We start from the raw sequence: 14,888 nt of genomic DNA on the forward strand, positions 1-14,888 counted from the left end.
CATCTTTTGGTTCAAAGCCTTACTGACCAGTCCCAAGGTGCCTCCACTCACTCTCCATCCCTAGCGACTCCCATTCCTATGACCGCAGCATCTGAACCACGACTACCTACTCCTAACCGCTAAGGCGGCGACCCTCTTGGTTGTTGCGGCTTTTTAAACCAATGTTCTATTCCCTTTGAACTATTGCCATATCGCTTTCTGTCTCAACGCTCTAAGGTGGCGTACATTGTATCCTTGTTAACGGATGACACTTTGGTGTGGGCTTCTCCCATCTGGGAGCAGAGGTTGGACCTCACCAGTGACATCACACGCTTCACTAAGGAATTTCGCAGGGTATTTGATACACCTGGACGCAAGGTAACTGCTGCCTCTTCTCTCTTGAATATTTCTCAAGGTAACCGTCCTGTGGCCCGGTTCGTGGTCGAATTCCGGGCCATAGCCGCTGAGACTGGCTGGAACGCCGAGGCCTTGACCGCGGCCTTCTAGCAAGGCTTGTCCGAAAGACTCAAGGATGAACTTGCGGCACAGGAACGTCCCACTGAACTAGAGGATCTCGTCGCACTTTGTATCCGGATGGGCCAACGGCTTCAGGAGAGGATAACCGAGAGAAACAGGCGCCAAAAAGGTACGCAACCCCTTCATACGCAATCCGCATGAGTCGTTAGGTTCCTCCAAAGCCGGAGGAGGAAGGTTATGCAGCTTGGAGGTAACAGACTGTCAGCTGGCGAGAAACAGTGCAGGTGTAATGGCGGTCTCTGGCTCCACTGCGGTAACTCTGGACACCTGGTAATTGCCTGTCCTCTCAAATCGGGAAACGCCAAATCCCAGTGAGAGCCGGGAGGGTCACACTGGGAACCGTATCTCCTCCCAAACTTTCTACTAGAATCTTCATTCTCATCCCACTACTCGGGGACAACTTCAGGACCACCACACGTGCCTTTCTGAACTCTGGGTCAGGTGGGAACTTCATTGATCAAGGGTTCACCGAGACAAACAAGATTCCTTTGATATATAAGGATCACCCCATTAGCCTGGAAGCCATCGATGGTCAACCCTTACAACCCGCCTTCATATCCCTTCAAACCATCCACAGATTGGAGAGAGCCACACCGAGACGATTCAACTGGACGCCATTCATACACCTTCAGTCGACATCATTTTGGGACTACCTTGGCTTCAAATACATAACCCCTTTATTGACTGGACAGAGGCGCTGCCCCTCCAGTGGAGCTCTCATTGCCTCCAGAATTGTTCGATCCCTTCCTAGGTGGAGTATCTATACCGGAACAGGTAAACGTCCAGTTGCCTGACATCTACGCAGAATTTCGGGACGTATTCGATGAGGCCCGAGCCGAGAAACTACCACCCCACCGGGCACTCGACTGTCCCATCGACCTGCCTGGCGCTATTCCCACGCGGGGAGCTTCTTCTTTCTACCCACTTTGTTTCTAAATGTCACCTCCGGAGACCAGGGCCATGAAGGATTACATCCAGGAAAATTTACAGAGGGAGTTTATTCGCAAGTCTTCATCATCCGCGGTTGTGGGTTTCTTCTTTGTGAAGAAAAAGGATGGATCGCTCAGACCTTGTATCGATTATATGGGACTCAAACTCACGATCAAGAATCGGTATCCATTGCCGTTAATTTCTGAGCTCTTCAACAGACTACAGGGGTCCACCATTTTTACCAAGCTAGATCTACATGGAGCCTACAACCTGGTAAAAATTAATCAGGGGGATGAGTGGAAGACTGCCTTTAACACTCGGGATGGACATTATGAGTATCGTGTGATGCCTTTCGGACTTTGCAATGTGCCCGGAGTGTTCCAGGACTTTGTAAACAAAGTTTTTAAAGATCTCCTCGATCAATACATTATCGTTTACCTTGATGACATATTAATTTTCTCCAAGACCATAAGTGAACATTTGGAACACGTTAAACAGGTGCTTCAACGATTACAGGAGAACCACCTATTCGCCAAACTGGAGAAATGCAAGTTTCATCAGACCTCAACGTCCTTTCTGGGATAGATAATTTCCGACACCGGCCTGGCCATGGACCCAGCTAAAGTGAAGGTGGTGGTGGATTGGCCTCGTCCTACGACTCTCAAAGCCGTGCAACGATTCTTATGTTTCGCCAACTACTAGCGGAGATTCATCCAGAATTTTTCTTCTGTGGTAGCACCTATTACGGCGTTGACACAAAAAGGAGCCAACCCGGCACGTTGGTCTCATTCGGCCATTCATGCATTTGAGAGACTGAAGACGATCTGCGTGTCAGCCCCGTGCTCGTGCATCCCAATCCAGGATTGCCTTTCACGCTCGAGGTGGACGCTTCTGATGTCGGGGCCGGAGCGGTATTGTCACAGTACCTGGCTTCCTATCAAATTTCGCACGCAATTCTCCTCACTTTTAAAGCTTTACACTCTTCTGCCCCTCCTTACATCTCAGCCCTAATTTCTCGCTATGCACCATCCCGACTCTTGCCTTCTTCTCAAGGATGTCTTCTTTCTACCCACTTTGTTTCTAAATCCCTCTGCTGCCTTAAACCTTTCTCACTGACTGCCCCACACCTCTGGAATGCCCTTCCCCTAAATACCCGACTAGCACTCTTTTTATCCACCTTATTACACACTTGCTTAAAGAAGCATATGAGTGGCACCTTGGCTAATACTATACACATGATACATAAAGCTTGCCCCCCTGCAGACACACTTACCAGAATGCCCTCTTACTGTCTCTGTTCGTTCTTCCTACCTACCAATTAGATTGTTAGCTCTTCGGAGCAAAGAATCCTCTTCCGAAATTTTACTTTTATATATGTAGCAATTATTCCCATGATCTGTTATTTGTATTTGTTATTTATATGATTGCCTTTTGTATTACTGCTGTGAAGCGCTATTTATATTAATAGCGCTATATAAATAAAGACATACAAATAAAGACATAACAGTAGTGCATGTGCTCCGTTCGATCCTGTGTAAACTAGTAACACAGCAAGCTACTGTGTTACTGCCTTACAGAAGACAAGAATGTCAGCAGCAAAATGTGTGGAACCCGATTTATAAGGTGATGTCACACCTGTGAGCATGTGACCTGCATACGGGACAAGGGTTAATACACAGCTCACAAGCTGGCCCACTTTTCACCTTCGAAAAAATCCCTCAAATGAACAATATCTCACCTAAATCCATCCCCATATACCATCTGTCACGAACAGCGCGCACACACACACACACACACACACACACACACACACAGCACACACACGTGTGAAAAAGTACACCCTCTTTGAATTCTATGGTTTTACATATCAGGACATAGTAACAATCATCTGTTCCTTAGCAGGTCTTAAAATTAGATAAATACAACCTCAGATGAACAACAACACATGACATGTTACACCGTGTAGAGAGATTATCGTGAGATCCGGTCTATTCTCCAAAATTCTCCATATATATTATACACACACACACACACACACACACACACACACACACATTTCTTCTATATAATATATGCATATACTATTCTTGCTAAATGTAGATTTATATGACTTCCTATGGGCTTTTAAAGATTTATGTATAAAATTAAATGTTACACGTATGTTTATGTCCCTTTAAATGTATGCGATTATACTATGTGGCCATGATCCAATTAGAGACCAGGGAAGGGTTTAAAAAGCATGATGGGAATTCCAATATTTATTCCGATGAAGTGGCCTTGTAGACCCGAAACGTGTTGGATGTTCTGTCACCACCGGGTCAGTCCTTGATTGTGAGAAATTGTGCCTGCATTGGACTTCCCCACCCATGTGGATTCTTCTTTCAAAATCAGCTGGCTCGAATGACGCCAACGTCACCGGGTGCGCATCAACTGCTGGAGATTCCTTCAATTTGAGCAGGCAGCATTGACACTCCGGCTTGTAGTGGATTACATCTCCTAATAGACAGAAGGCACAGACTGCTCCCGCAGAGGATCTATCCAGAAGACAGAGGTGCAGATGGCTCCTGTAGAGCAGCGGTGCGCAAACTCCCTGTGCTGCGCTCCTCCCCATACCTGCTCTGCTCCTCCGTTGTGCCCCCCCCCCCTCATCTCTAATGTTGCATCATTTGACGCCGCGTTGTCATGAGACACGTGACTGGAGCCGGGTAAGTTTACAGAGGCCTTGCGCTCTCAGCGAGGGACCTCTGTAAATGCAGCGGACCCCCCCCCCCCCCCAGAAAAGTCTCGCCCCCCAGTTTGCGCACCGCTGCTGTAGAGGATCTTCTCATTCGGTGGCCCTTTCTACCCTTTCCTGGGAGGACTTTCCATGTAACCCCCATGTACCTGGTTGATCGGCATCAGGCGGTGATGCGACGATTGTGCCTTCCTGGTTAGATGGTTTTTGACCTGCTGCTTTTAACTTATTTTATATTTGTACGTGCATATCTCACCCCTGTACCTTTTATTCAATACATTTTATAGTACACTAGCTGATATACCCGGCGTTGCCTGGGATTGAATGGTCCCGCTCCCCCTCTCTGTCCACTCACCCCCTCTCTGTCCACTCACCCCCTATCTCTGCTCCCCATTGCCCTCTCTCTGTGGGTGAGTTAGTGACTGGGTGGGTAGGTGAGTTAGTGACTGGGTGAGTTAGTGACTGGGTGGGTGAGTTAGTCAGTTAGTGAGTGGGCGGGTGAGTTTGTGAGCGGGTGGGTGAGTTAGTGAGCGGGTGAGTGAGCAGGCGAGTGAGTGAGCGGGCGAGTTAGTGAGGGCGGGTGAATGAGTTAGTGAGCGGGGTCTCAGCTAGTGACTGGGTGGGTGGGTGAGTTAGTGACTGGGTGGGTGGGTGAGTTAGTGACTGGGTGGGTGAGTGAGTTAGTGACTGGGTGGGTGAGTGAGTTAGTGACTGGGTGGGTGAGTTAGTGACTGGGTGGGTGAGTGAGTGAGTTAGTGACTGGGTGGGTGAGTGAGTTAGTGACTGGGTGGGTGGGTGAGTGAGTTAGTAATTGGGTGGGTGGGTGGGTGAGTTAGTGACTGGGTGAGTTAGTGACTGGGTGGGTGAGTTAGTGACTGGGTGGGTGAGAGACTGGGTGAGTGACTGGGTGGGTAAGTTAGTGACTGGGTGGATGGGTGAGTGAGTTAGTGACTGGGTGGGTGGGTGAGTTAGTGACTGGGTGGGTGATTGAGTTAGTGACTGGGTGGGTGAGTTAGTGACTGGGTGGGTGGTTGGGTGTTGTAAGGCATCACTTATTTTTAACCTCTTATCGTCTTCATTTTGTCCTATGTGGGATTGCACTAATAACACAAAGCAGACCACTGTGGCAGTAGAAGGGCAATTGAGGTTTCAAAGTTTTGTTCATACAGATAGTATACTCAGGGTCGCCAACAGAAATCATGGGGCCCAGGACAAATGAAAGGAGCAGCCTCCCACCCACCCCCCCCCCCCCAAACCCCAACCCATAGCGCACCTACCACGGAAACAATTTTTTAGCGCGCAACTTTTACTTCACCCCCCAATACATATAAAAATACACCACCACACCCCCAATACATATACAAATATACTCCAACCCCCCCAATACATCTAAAAAATACCCCAACACCCCCAATACATATATATAATACACCGCCAATATATAAATATATATATATATATATATATATATATAAAAATCAGGCTTACCTTGGGGATGATCTCATGTCAGGCTGGTGGCTGCAAGGTGGGGGGGAAGGGGGCGGTGTGCCGGTGGCTGCAAAGGGGGCGGTGTGCTGGTGGCTGCAAGGGGGGCGGTGTGCTGGTGGCTGCAGGGGGGGGGGGGGGCAGTGTGCCGGTGGCTGCAAGGGGGCGGTGTGCTGGTGGCTGTAAGGGGGCGGTGTGCTGGTGACTGCAGGGGGGGGGCAGTGTGCCGGTGGCTGCAGGGGGGGGGAGTGTGCCGGTGGCTGCAGGGGGGGGGGGAAGTGTGCCGGTGGCTGCAGGGGGGGGAGGGGGAAGTGTGCCGGTGGCTGCAGGGGAGGCTGCGGTGCTGTGGGGGCCCGACGGCTGGTGGTGCTGCAGGGGGGGGCGGTGGCAGGGGTCCGGCGGTGCTGCGGTGGGGGGGGAGGAGAGAAGGGACGGTGGCTGGCGGGACTGCTGGGGGGCCCAGCGGCAGGTCACTGCAGGCACCTGTCTGTCCCACGCATGTGCCGGGCCTCCCTCTCACGCCGGCACCTTAGCCCAGCTGACTTCCGGCGCTGCCATCAGAGAAACCTGGCACCAGGTGCGCTTTTTAAAATTTTTTTTAAATGAACTGGCCCGGCTGACAAGGGAGCCCGGGCCTCATGGCCCACGGGGCCCAGGACGCCAACACCGGCAGTCCCCCCGTTGGCGGCCCTGAGTGTACTTGTTTTTTTTAATGTCTATCATCCATTACATTTAGCTGTACCATTTGTACATACTTCTGCGAGTGGCTGAAGCTTGGAACCTTCAGCTAATTAAAGCATCTGGGAGAGTAATGACATCTCAAAAGTTAGAAGCTAGTTATGGGCAATATAACACCACTTCCTATTTTAGAGTAAAAAAAAAAGAGAAATTATTTCACAGCCAATACCATGGCAACTGCTATTTTACTATGTGGGAGCTAGCAGTTTTCTGGGAGACAAATTTAGGTGACTAGTGGGAAATCCTGCTTTAATCTCTTTGGGCTTTATTTTCTATTGTTCTAATCAGCCGTGTGGGTCATTTTCAGCCACAAATAAACATGTACGGCCACTTTGGACCATATAGAATGACCCTTTTCATGGCGTATTGAATAACCCCCTAAGAGTCCAAGTGGCCGATCGAACAACTCCTGTTTAAGTCAATGAGAGTTTTCCGGAGTCGGACACTTTGGGGCTTATTCAATAAAGCCATAATCTTTTTCTTTCCTTGCAATGTAGTGAAAGGTGCTGCGTCATTGAAGTTTACACAAGGCACAGAGGTGCAACCTGAAATTAACGCTTAGGACCATGTGTGTATTTCATAGATTTCTTAGTGTTCATTTTTTTATATAAGAAATGGATAGCTATAATTTAAAATATTCCAACGAGAAGGTTTATTAAATTAAACTTTATTTCAGTCTGAAATGCTAAATAGACTCCGACCCTGTAATGTTAGCCAAGTCAAGGGCAGGCAGCCAAGTCAAGGGCAGGCAGAATTCACAATCAAAACTAGATTAAGAACACGATCGAGCAAAAAGATAAATGATCTTCTGCAACAAAAATGTTACTGAATCCTTATAAAATGGGAAGGTTTAAAAAAAAATTAAGCTACCAACATGCTGGTTTACAGACATATCAACTCATGTTTTTTCTTTAAGTTTCACTGATATGGAGTCACTCACCACTTTTTTGCATCATCAATCTCATAGACCCTCATGGAGTTCTACTGATAAAAGTCGGCACTTTCACAAAAGAATAGGGAAGAGAAGCAAGTGTATCTCGAATAGTGTGCATGCCAAGTGTCTCACAGTCCCTTCCATCCATTTATTTCCCTGTCTGTTTATTCCTTCTCTGAATCATCTGGCTTAGATGGCTTGTTTTTTTCTTTTTTTACATTTGTGTTAGGCCGAGATTATAGTGGGTTGCTGCCGTGAGTGCTTATTCTGCACTGTATGCAGTCGGGAAGCGATAGGGGGCGTGGCCAGTGACGTCACGCGAGCGGTTCGCCATTATTGGCTGACACGCTTCATGTTACACTGACGCCACGCGGTCATTGCACGGAGAGACATTAATTTGTCTCTCCTGGATTCTGCCGCCCCCGCCTGGTCGCACCAACTATAAGCAACACAACCGAAGACAGGTATTTGTTTTGGTGGCTTGCGCCGTTGCTCGCGTCACCAAAACCATTATAATCACAGACTTAAGCTAATGGAATCTTTGTAAAATCAGTATTGCTGACCTAAGGAAGAGAGAACAGTCGAAAGCTTGTCTTATATCAATTTAGTCCAAATTAAAAAAAAAGGAATCGCCCAATACTGAAGTACACACTAACTCCACACCAAGTAGGAATCATAAATTATGAAGTGTATGATTAAAGTGTTTAAAACGTAACATGTGTAAATGAAAAATAAAGCAACGAAAAATTGGGGCAGTGAGGAATTAAAGGCTAAATAATCTAATAAAGTAGCCAGTACAAAGCCAAGTGAGTATGGAGATAGTCTTAAAGTGCTGCCAAACGAAGTGTTGGACTCTAGTAGACATATTCCATCTCACAAAGATTGCCTACTGCTACAATGTGTTATAAAGTATCCAGAAGTAGCAATAAATTGTGAGACCACATATACCAAGATGCGCTGGAATACACCAACTATAGTATATGTTTAATCCAGTGATTCCCACCAGGGTTCCGTGGAACACTGGGGCTTCTCAGGGGTTCCTCCTATGGACCACAGACCCCCCCCCCCCCTGGTGGTGGGGTTTTTTGGTATGTATTTTGTACAGTGGATTGAGTGAGAGTGGGGTAATCGATGGAAGGTAGGGGCGAGTGAGAGAAGGGAGGGGGAGCGAGTGAGAGAAGGGAGGGGGGGGGGCGAGTGAGAGAAGGGAGGGGGGGGGCGAGTGAGAGAAGGGGGGGCGAGTGAGAGAAGGGGGGGCAAGTGAGAGAAGGGAGGGGGGGGCGAGTGAGAGAAGGGAGGGGGGGGCGAGTGAGAGAAGGGAGGGGGGGGCGAGTGAGAGAAGGGAGGGGGGGGCGAGTGAGAGAAGGGAGGGGGGGGCGAGTGAGAGAAGGGAGGGGGGGGGGGCGAGTGAGAGAAGGGGGGGGCGAGTGAGAAAAGGGGGGGGGCGAGTGAGAGAAGGGAGGGGGGCGAGTGAGAGAAGGGAGGGGGTGGGCGAGTGAGAGAAGGGAGGGGGGGGCGAGTGAGAGAAGGGGGGGGGGCGAGTGAGAGAAGGGGGGGGGCGAGTGAGAGAAGGGGGGGCGAGTGAGAGAAGGGGGGGGGCGAGTGAGAGAGGGGGGGGGGCGAGTGAGAGAAGGGAGGGGGGGGGCGAGTGAGAGAAGGGAGGGGGGGGGCGAGTGAGAGAAGGGAGGGGGGGCGAGTGAGAGAAGGGAGGGGGGGCGAGTGAGAGAAGGGAGGGGGGGCGAGTGAGAGAAGGGGGGGGGGGCGAGTGAGAGAAGGGAGGGGGGGGGCGAGTGAGAGAAGGGAGGGGGGGGCGAGTGAGAGAAGGGAGGGGGGGGCGAGTGAGAGAAGGGAGGGGGGGGCGAGTGAGAGAAGGGAGGGGGGGGCGAGTGAGAGAAGGGAGGGGGGGGCGAGTGAGAGAAGGGAGGGGGGGGCGAGTGAGAGAAGGGGGGGGGCGAGTGAGAGAAGGGAGGGGGGAGCGAGTGAGAGAAGGGAGGGGGGGGGCGAGTGAGAGAAGGGAGGGGGGGCGAGTGAGAGAAGGGAGGGGGGGGCGAGTGAGAGAAGGGAGGGGGGGGCGAGTGAGAGAAGGGAGGGGGGGGGCGAGTGAGAGAAGGGAGGGGGGGGGCGAGTGAGAGAAGGGAGGGGGGGGCGAGTGAGAGAAGGGAGGGGGGGCGAGTGAGAGAAGGGAGGGGGGGGCGAGTGAGAGAAGGGAGGGGGGGGCGAGTGAGAGAAGGGAGGGGGGGCGAGTGAGAGAAGGGAGGGGGGGCGAGTGAGAGAAGGGAGGGGGGGCGAGTGAGAGAAGGGAGGGGGGGCGAGTGAGAGAAGGGAGGGGGGGCGAGTGAGAGAAGGCAGGGGGGGCGAGTGAGAGAAGGCAGGGGGGGCGAGTGAGAGAAGGCAGGGGGGGCGAGTGAGAGAAGGGAGGGGGGGCGAGTGAGAGAAGGGAGGGGGGGCGAGTGAGAGAAGGGAGGGGGGGGCGAGTGAGAGAAGGGAGGGGGGGGCGAGTGAGAGAAGGGAGGGGGGGGCGAGTGAGAGAAGGGAGGGGGGGGGCGAGTGAGAGAAGGGAGGGGGGGGCGAGTGAGAGAAGGGAGGGGGGGGGCGAGTGAGAGAAGGGAGCGAGTGAGAGAAGGGAGGGGGGGGCGAGTGAGAGAAGGGAGGGGGGCGAGTGAGAGAAGGGAGGGGGGGGCGAGTGAGAGAAGGGAGGGGGGGGGCGAGTGAGAGAAGGGAGGGGGGGGGCGAGTGAGAGAAGGGAGGGGGGGGGCGAGTGAGAGAAGGGAGGGGGGGGGGGCGAGTGAGAGAAGGGAGGGGGGGGGGGGCGAGTGAGAGAAGGGAGGGGGGGCGAGTGAGAGAAGGGAGGGGGGGCGAGTGAGAGAAGGGAGGGGGGGCGAGTGAGAGAAGGGAGGGGGGGCGAGTGAGAGAAGGGAGGGGGGGCGAGTGAGGAAAAGGAGGGATTAAGAGTGAGACGCAAGGGATAAATACATGCAAGGCGGGGAGTTAGTGAGACGGATGGGAGAGAAATACATGGGTAGATTGTGGGAAATAGAGGTGGCTCGTGAGGTGTGACATTTTGTGACCGACCCCTGTCAAACCTATTATGTGTTAGACAGATAGGGGTTCCCCGAGATTTTTCGAAATACTTAAAGTGTTCCTCCAAACAAAAAAGGTTGGAAATCACTGGTTTAATCAGTGCAATGCATAGTAATTGACTGCTACAGGTGTGGCTTGATAAAGGGCCACTAAATTGGCACAGGTAAATGATATGTGGGTAGAGATAAACCCACAATAAAGTAAAAAAAAAAAAACACACACATACAATCAATGCCCTGTAAAAGTATTCGGACCAGTGATCCGAATTGAAGGGCCACAATACTGAAAACTTGCAAATAGGATATACCTAGGAATAGTTCTGCTAGGATGCACTTGTTGCTGTAGTAGACTTCAAGGCGGTTCATATCACCATAAGTAATAGATGCATAAATGTCTAATAAACTGTGCCACAGCTCTTATCACAAAAGATTGCATTTGCCAGACGTGGTACATGGTACACAAGTTGCTCGAAAAAGTTATACCTAGCTACCTCAGCTATAGAAGTTGGAGCCTGATGAGTATTCCTGCTCGTTGTTCCGATATGTAACTACAGCGCTGAGACACACACAATCCCCTAAATTTAGGCCCGGGCCATAGAGGGGTGAGGAGAGCGGAGGCGCGCTAACGCTGAGGCTCGTCTGCTTAAGTCAGCGCGATTCCACGGACTTGCAGGCGAGCCAGCGTGTGCGAGGGGAGCCGGGGGGAGGTGGTTGGAGGCGGGGCAGTGACGTCACTGGGCCAATCGCCCGCGACGCACTGACGTCACGGCCCCGACATCATGGCGCCGTGACGTTGACGCTGCTTCAGGCTGATTGGATGTTTTCAGCCGACAGCGCGCTGAAAAACAGCTTGGCGCTTGGCTGAAAACTCCAAAGCCTCCGCACGCTCGCGTGAGCCCCCTCTCAAGGCATCCTTATTGAGGATGCAGGGGCTCAGCGCTGAGCGTCCGCACGGCTCAGCACGGCCTGTCCTTCTATGGACTCGGCCTTAGACCCCACCCTGCGTGACGTCTGCTTTTGGAGTAGAAGTCAGAACTTTCCCCTTAAAATCGGCTGAGAGCCCACAAATCGCACTAATTTGAGTGACAGGTCAATCGCCAAAACACAAATTAGTGAGCACAAGAAGCATTTGAATGAAAAAGTCCTATTTGTATCAGTGAGACTCTACTGAAGTCTGAGGGGAAAAAAAGTGAGACCGACTGCAAGTCAGTGAAACTTGCATGAAATCTATCATTTGGGTGGTCGGTTTACCTAGGGCAGCCCCAGACTGTAAAGGTCTGTAGAAAAGAATCAACAGGTCAGGGACATTTGCAGACAGTGTAAGATATGTTAAAACGAGGTTCTCTTTCAATTACAGTTGCATTCAAAGTTGAACCTAGCTCCGCGTGGCCCTAACCACTCGTGGGTGGTCTCGTGATTTATATATTGTCAGACTAAAAGATGGCTTCACATTGCCCAAATCACACAAGGCCGCCGAGAGCTCATAAAATCCCGGTTGCCTGCATTGACCCGAACCAAACAGGGCCGCCGCTGCTTCAGGCCAAACGCGGCTGGCATGGAAGGTCGTCACATGGTGCACGCGACTCATCCTCTCCATCTGGTGCCAGCATGTGCCTGTGATCCCCGGAGCTGTCCTACATTGTAGTTGGAGACGCACCAGAAAACCGAACCTTCGGAACGCAAACTGCAGAGCAGCGATACGTCATTTCCGTTCTCCAATTTGAGCGCATTGCGCATGCGCCTTTACAAAATCGGGAGGAAAACAGGCGGTGCCATCTTTGATCCTCCGTCACCACAGCAACAGTAACTGGTCTTTGTTCGTGTTGATGCTCGTGATATCGCCAGCCCCGTGTCTTACTTATCATCACTGTCATTACTCTTACCTTCCTACAGATTAGTATTACCCTGTAGGTATTCTTAATACTCCCATTATTTCATCGTTCCCATTCATCACTATTACTTGTCACCTCCTGTAACAGTATTACCTTCATTACAGCCTCCCCTATATATCCCGATATTACCCTTTGCCGGCTGTATACTAATTATTCCCATTTCTGCCCCTCGAACATATCCTACGCTCCCCCCCCCTCATGTAACCTTAATATTACCAATTGCCGTTTGTTATATACAACCTATAACCGATGTGCTGTATATTTCATTATTATCCCTTTTTACCTTAATACCCATTTCTTATTTTTTTTAGATGTTAATATAAGCACCCCTTCTTTAACCTTAATGATTGCCCTATACATGACATTACCTCTAACCATTTTTGTGAAACTTTGGTACCCCCATTACTGCCCTCCACAAAACCTAATTGCCTATAGCATACACACCAATAGTACCCACCTTGTATTACCCACCCTCTGTTTTTAAAGGACCATATTTATTAATCGTGCAATTACTACAGTCAGTTTTTTCTTAACACATAATTTGATATCCTCTTCCTTACTAAATTCTATTATACTTTTGCACATACAGTACTATTATTTTAATTTTCCTGATACTCCATTTTTCCAAACACATCTAATTTTCACTTCCAAAACACCGTTTTCTTGTCTTGATGCAGACAATTTTTCATTACTCCTTTAATAAATCCTATAAAAAATACCACCTTCTTTCAGCATCTTTTCCTTCCCCTCTTTTATGATAAATCCTATTATTTCCTTTAATATATTCAATAATTCCCCACCTTTCATTCTTATTTCCCTTGTATTTACATCCTATCTGTACTCCCCCAGTACATGTAATACCCTCATCATTTACTCAGTCAGAGACTGCACCCCACTTCTCTGCTCTTGGAGACCTCAGATTAAATTCTCCTGTAATAGGAGCATGGACAGCATGCAGATTGAAACTATATCCCTGCAGGTAACTATACAACTGCTGTTGTAAGGTGTGTGTGTGTGTGTGTGTGTGTGTGTGTGTGTGTGTGTGTGTGTGTGTGTGTGTGTGTGTGTGTGTGTGTGTGTGTGTGTGTGTGTGTGTGTGTGTGTGTGTGTGTGTGTGTGTGTCAGATAAAGTCACAAATTATTTTTTGTTTCTTGGTGTGATTAAGAGGCAGACTGAAAGCTGATGTAAACCTATGTGAGCTAAGCATAGAGTATTAAAAGCCTTCTGCTATATACCCATCGGGGAGAAGGTTTGATTTTTCTAATAACGTTCCTATTTTGCTGGCCAGCCAACTAAATCTCTTCCGTCTGTGTTTCCTCTCTCCTTTAGGAAACAATCAGAATGGCATAAATACATGTTTAGTAAAAAAACATGGATGGCAAAAGCAGTTGTCTGTTTGCTAAACACAAATTGTAGCATAATTATACTGCATGCCATTTTTTAAATTGAGTCAAATCTCACTCTTCAAGCAGCCTGTTTCGTCCCTGTGTGTTTGACACACCTGGCTGTGAGAATGCAGGAAAGGGGAGGGGTAATATGAATGTTTACAATTTTTGTATTGCAGTGTACACTGTTATCGTTTGGTATTTTATGTATTATCATTTTCTATTTAAAGTATTATATTTTTCGTTCTGTTTAAACATATTTGAATTGTATTTAAAAATGGTAAAAAATGAAACAAATTGATTTCCCATGATAAAGAGTGCGTGGGGTGGTGCTTACTGAAAGGGTATAAAAGCTACCAGAAGCATTACCAGTCAGTCATGTCCTGGGTCTTATTATGTACAGCGAAGGGCATAGGTTGATATGCTCTTCCAGATAATTCACTTTGATGTACACCACTCTTTAAAATGTAACATTGAAAGGAAAACATATCACTGTTCTTGACTTTAAACACTAATTAAAAGTGTTAAGCAGGTGGAGATTTGGCAGTGAAAATGACCACTGTTTTGGATATATAGTTATCAATTATTGCTTATTTGCAGATGGGCATTAAAGAAGTAGTACATTTCTTTATGTGATGTATTTCACAGTTACAGGCTATAGAGCTTATGTAGGGCTAACAAACTGCTGACAGGTACAATGGAATTCAACACTCTTAGTATAATACTGGTATGCAGAGATTAAAAAAAAAGAAAAAAGAACAGGTCCTGGTACCCAGCCTCTTACTTTCTCCTGTTTATCGTCTCCGTTGCGGCGTCAGGTGACGTTGTCATGGCAATGGACGCCACATCGTCAGAAGGAGAAGATGAGCAGGAGGAGAAAGTAAGAGAAAAAGGTGACGGTGCATGTATCGTCACAAGCCCCCCTGCTTGTATGCGGTTAAGTTTAGCCACAAAGTCACTATGCTACTGAGGTATGCCACCTTCAAGTGCAGTGGTCTTCAACCTTTGTTTGGTTAAGGAACCTCAGACTTCGATTGTGAAATTCTGGGGAACCCCAACCCTCGCCCCCTGTCTCTCTTTGCAATAAACAAAGGGGTTGGGGTCTTTAATTACCATATGTAACTACGTGCAGAAAAATAGCAAAAACAATCAATACTAGACAGAGAATTCAGTTAAGGGAAACTGTAACGTAT

General features: G+C 49.0%; 1 protein-coding gene across 1 annotated transcript in view; it reads left to right on the forward strand.

Moving 5' to 3' along the window:
- LOC142502166 (uncharacterized) overlaps nt 1-14,888 on the forward strand; it is a 117,533-nt gene that overhangs the window by 33,275 nt on the left and 69,370 nt on the right. Inside the window, exons 12-14 of the mRNA XM_075613041.1 lie at nt 217-357; nt 1,468-1,993; nt 13,026-13,288. Coding sequence (XP_075469156.1) covers nt 217-357; nt 1,468-1,993; nt 13,026-13,288 — 930 coding nt within the window. The remainder of the gene's footprint in view (nt 1-216; nt 358-1,467; nt 1,994-13,025; nt 13,289-14,888) is intronic.

This window comes from Ascaphus truei, chromosome 8, assembly GCF_040206685.1.
Source record: "Ascaphus truei isolate aAscTru1 chromosome 8, aAscTru1.hap1, whole genome shotgun sequence".
Lineage (NCBI taxonomy): Eukaryota > Metazoa > Chordata > Amphibia > Anura > Ascaphidae > Ascaphus > Ascaphus truei.